Source organism: Lampetra fluviatilis, chromosome 73 (genome assembly GCF_964198595.1).
Source record: "Lampetra fluviatilis chromosome 73, kcLamFluv1.1, whole genome shotgun sequence".
NCBI lineage: Eukaryota > Metazoa > Chordata > Hyperoartia > Petromyzontiformes > Petromyzontidae > Lampetra > Lampetra fluviatilis.
In genome coordinates, this window is record NC_136347.1 from 1,718,972 (window position 1) to 1,723,971 (window position 5,000).

The 5,000-nt window shown below is 55.7% G+C and overlaps 1 protein-coding gene across 1 annotated transcript in view; it reads right to left on the reverse strand.

Annotated features, from left to right (window-relative positions):
* Window positions 1-3,966: 3,966 nt before the first annotated feature.
* Window positions 3,967-5,000, reverse strand: part of LOC144953214 (uncharacterized) — a 3,873-nt gene continuing 2,839 nt past the window's right edge. The window contains exon 2 of the mRNA XM_078883772.1: window positions 3,967-5,000. This exon is cut by the window's right edge and continues 1,350 nt beyond it. Coding sequence (XP_078739898.1) covers window positions 4,531-5,000 — 470 coding nt within the window. The 3' untranslated portion in view covers window positions 3,967-4,530.

The window sequence follows — 5,000 nt, forward strand, 5'->3', positions numbered from 1 at the left end:
AACTGGTCAGCAGCCTAAACGTGCACCTAGCCTGGCACTGCCCAGTAGCGTCCTTCACGACCCTCCTCCTCCACACAGACCGATCTTGACACCGCTGGTACCGGGCCATCGGCAAGTCCATTCAGCTCCACGTCTTCCCGTAACCCCATCAGCTACATCTCTTCTCGAGCCCGTTTTCTTTCCGCCCCCTCTATCCGGCCAAACAGAAGCTGCTTGGCGGGCATGCGGGCTATGTGAGCCAGCCAGCCACCCACACACCCACAACCACACACACAACAGCAACAACAATCGCCATTCACATCTAAATGGTGGTGATGCCACCACAGTCCTTATGTGCACTTTAAGGCCACGTGAAGTGTTGAACGCCCGCTAACGGAAGTTCACGGGAAAGACCCAGCAGGTGCCATGGGTTAACTGACTGAGTGGACTGTCCGATGCACCAGCTGTGCCCCCCTACTGTGCATTTTGCTGTGTTTTAGCCGCCCGACGCTCCGCTCGTTGTTGTGAGCGTCGCTTCTTCCGCCCTCCGTTGTTGTTGGAGGGCGACTGCCTCCAACTGCCCAGTAGCGTCCTTCAGCCTCCTCAACAGAGGCCGATCTTGACACCGCTGGTACCAGTCATCGACAAAGTCCTCTCAGCTCCATGTCCTCCTGTACCACATCACTCCATCTCCTCTCTAGCCCGTGCCGCGCCCGTTTAGCCCCCTCGATCCGGCGAACAAAAGCTGTTTAGGCATGCGGTGGCTGGGCATGCGGGCTACATGACGCAGCCAATGCAGCCTTGCCTGCCGGAGGAGCTCACCGATGGGACAGTATCCAGATCTTTCAGGAATTTGTGAGCTCCTCACATAATCCAGCCTGGTTAAACCCAGGATGGATCGCAGGCAGGCCAGCCTAAATGTTTCTAACCGGCGAAGATGCTCCATTAGGGGAGTTCACGTTTCACAAGCGTAGAGAAGGGAGGGAATGACCGTGGCTGAGAAGACCCGAAGCTTCATGTGGAGTGACAGAGCAGGTAGCTTTTACACAGCGTTACGCTCGAATGTTTTGGAGTGAGACTTCTGCTATCAAACTAGAGTTGGTCTTAAGCACACTGCCCAGGTATGGAAAACTCTCCACTCTCTCCACAACTGCCCCACCACCAAAGGGAGTTGAGGAGGTGGAGTGTTTAATGGCACAAGATACCCAGGAAGGTGCTTCTTTCTGGTGGGGCTGATGGTAAGGCCCCACCTCTTAATGGCACGCTCCAGGTTCAGCAGCAGCGCCTCCAACTCCTCTTCTGAGTGAGCCGCAATTACCAGGTCGTCGGCATACATGACGTGGTTGAGCAATAGGGAGCCATCCCTTGACTGCACCCGGGCATCGATCAGCCTCCCATTGTATCTGTACCAGATGGAGATTCCTCAGGTGCAGCCATGGAAGGCTTCTCGAACTACGTGGTCAAAGATGATGTTAAATAATGTGGGAGCCAGAGGACATCCCTGTCGCACCCCAAGGTGTACAGGGAATGGCTCCGACTCCCGGCCACATAGCTTTACCGGGCCCGCTCACTATCATGAAGGTCCTTAATGAGCGTGAGCAGAGGGTCAGGGACTGCAAAAGCACAAAAAACAACCCAGAGCCCAGGCCTACTGATGGTATCATAGACCTTTATCAGGTCAATAAAGCAGAGATATAGGTCCTGTTGAAATTCTTACACATCTGCTGTAGCAGACGAACAGAAAATATGGCATCTGTGCATGACCGCCCTGGCCTGAAACCACATTGGGGCTCTGCAAGCCTCTCCTTAGCGTGCCTGGCAAGGCGATGTTGAATAATCCTTGCCAGGACCCTTCCCGCACACTGAGGAGTGAGATGCCCCTGTAGTTGTTACAGTCTGTGCGGTCCCCCTTCTTAAAGAGAGGGACCACCAAGGCATCTATCCAATCCTGTGGATCCCGTCCAGTGGTTTAAACTGTTTTTATGATGTCATATAGGGCACAACCTCAGCAGGGTCATCCCCACTTTGTCCCATGATGTTTTCTAGGCTGAGGGATTTCCTCTCCCCCAAGACCTCACAGAAATGCTCATCAAATCTGCAAACCTGTTCCTGGGGGGTCGGAGATCGGATCACCGTTCTTTCCCCTGAGGATGGTGATAGGTGTGGCGCTGCAAGTGATCGCGGGCTGCTGAGGCAGACTCCGTCTCCTAAGCAACCCGCAACCACCACTCATCCTTGCAGCGCCACACAGCTTTCCAAACCTCCAAGCGAAGGCTGCGGTAAGCCTCCTCATTGAAAATTGGTTTTTTACCCTTTTATCTGGCAACAAAACTGACTCCTTTTTTTTACAAGGAGTCATGTTTGCATTGACCACAATACCTGCGGTCGGAATGCAAACAAAAAACACAACTCTGATCATGTATGCACTGTCCTTGAAATTGATTGGTCCACACCCGAGACAGCTTTTCTTAGAGCCTAGTCTCACATGGTGTTGGACCAGATGGCTTTTTCTCAATCAGCCGGAACACCTCCTCTGTCAGCCAGGGTGTCTGGGGAGGTTTGGACCGTGTACCCAAAGCAGGCATTGAAGCTGCATGAGCCACAGTCCTAAACCTCGCCCATTTCCCCTCGGCATCAGGAGTGGGGGGTGATGCCAACCCCAGCCGCAAGCGATGATGAAATTCTCACTTGCAACTTTCATCAGCTGGCTGAGACCATGCCACTATGGGTTTGAATGGGGTCCTAGATGGACACTCACCACCAAAGTGGAAGAATTGCAGGTGCATCTTACAGACGACAAGCCGATGGTCAGTGGGCAGATCAGCTCCACGGTAGGTCTTGGTGTCAATGACATGGGCCCGCATCCGCTGTTCCATCACTATATAGTCCAGCAGATGTTCTTGCTTGGACCCGGCTTGCATCCATGATGTTGTGTGGATGCGCCGATGCTGGAACAGCATGTTGGTAATTACAATCCCATGGGCTGCACAAAAATCTAGCAGCCTCCTACCGTTGTTATTGAGCTGATCTGGCCCATGTCTTCTAATCACTCCAGACCAGGTGCCAGCATCATGACCAACTCGGGCATTGAAGTCACTCAACAGGATGACTCAAGGGACCACTTTAGCTAGCACCTGAGACAGGAGGTCATAGGAGGTCATAGAAGGCATCTGATTCATTGACCTTGCATGCATTCCTCCACGGATGTTCATCTTCGGTGGGTGCATAAGTAACCACCACCACTCCTCGCCTCCGGTTGATGGGAAGGCGAGCCCACAGTAGCCTGGGGCTTAAAACTTCCCACACCTCACCGCCACGCTCCCACACCCCCTTCATTCTTTTGTTCAAAAGAAGAGCCACTCCCTGCTGTTTGGTAGTTCCCTGCCCCGAGTGGAGAAATGTCCACCCCTAGTGATGACAGGAGCCAGAACCGATCCACCAGGCCTCCTGTATTGCACAGAGGTTCAGGCCGTTACGGGTCCATCTCCCGGCAGAGGAGAGGCAGCCTCTCCTCCGCAACGATAGTGCGGACATTGCACGTGGCCAATCTCAGTGTTTCTGGGTGAACCCTGAGAGGGGTGGGTGGAGGGGGGGGTGGGTTCAGTCTCCTGGCTCTGCCAGATGGAGTTCGGCCAGAAGGCGTCACGAACGCCTGTCCCCCCCGGGGTCTCCAGCGCGGTGTTCATTTCGGTGTTTCCAGCGTGGTGCTTGCTAGAGAAACAGTGCCCCTCGCACGCACCGATCCATCTACATCAGGGGTGGGGATATTTACAACGTGATTCGCGGGCCATACAAAATTATCAACTTAAAAATTAGCCCGTACTATTGGGTCAAACATTTCATTAACTCACCCCTAATGTGATGGCTCGAACAGATTGATTCATTTGCGGGCCTTAAGGCCCGCGGGCCGGACGTTCCCCACCCCTGATTTACATGGACACCCCCCCACCCACAACAACAACAACAACCGCCATTCGCCACTAAGTGGCGGTGACGTCACCACGACGCTTGTGCCAGGCCAAGTGCACCTTGAGGCCACGTGAAGTGTTGAACGCCTGCTGGCAGGATGTCACGGGGCAGACCCAGCAGGTGCCACGGGTCGACTGACTGAGATGACCGAGATGACTGGCTGATGCACCACCTGTGCCCCCTACTGTACCAACTTGCTGTGCTTTAGACACCCGGCGCTCCGCTCGTTGTTGTGAGCGTCGCTCCTCCGCCCTTTATTGTTGTTGGAGGGCGATTGCCTCCAAACTGCCCAGCAGCGTCCTTCGCGAGCCTCCTCCACAGAGGCCGATCTTGACACCGCTGGTACCTGTCATCGGCAAGTCCACTCAGCTCCACGTCCTCCTGTACCACATCGCTCCATCTAGTCTCTAGCCCGTGCCGCGCCCGTTTAACCCCCTCGATCCGGCCGAATAAAAGCTGTTTAGGCATGCGGCGGCTGGGCATGCGGGCTACATGACCCAGCCAACGCAGCCTTGCCTGCCTAAGGAGCTCACCCACAACACACACAGCCACACACCTCTACGCATCAGCCACTAGAGGCCGCTACACCGCGTGGTGCTGCTGCTGCTGCTGCTGGAGGAGGCGCGTGATCTCGGCCATGAGGCCTCCAGCGTCCGTGGGCCTCGCTACGTCCTCGCCCAGCCTCGACAGGGCCTCCTCGAAGCCCACCTCCTCCTCCTCAACCTCCTCCACAACCACCTCCTCCTCCACCTCCTCAGCCGCCGCCACCTCGTCAAACTCCACCTCCTTGCCCACCCTCTGACGGCCTCCGTGACGCTTCTTCTGAGCGGGCCGCGTGGAGGAGCTCCGGCCGACGTTCGGATCCTTCGTGAAGGATCCGCGGCCTTCCGGATCATTCGTGGAGGAGCCCCGGCCGACGAGCGGATCCTTCATGAAGGAACCGCCGCCGCGTGGATCCTTCGTGAAGGATCCGCGGCCTTCCGGATCATTCGTGGAAGAGCCCCCTCCGACGTGCGGATCCTTCGTGAAGGAACTGCGTCCGTGCAAATCAT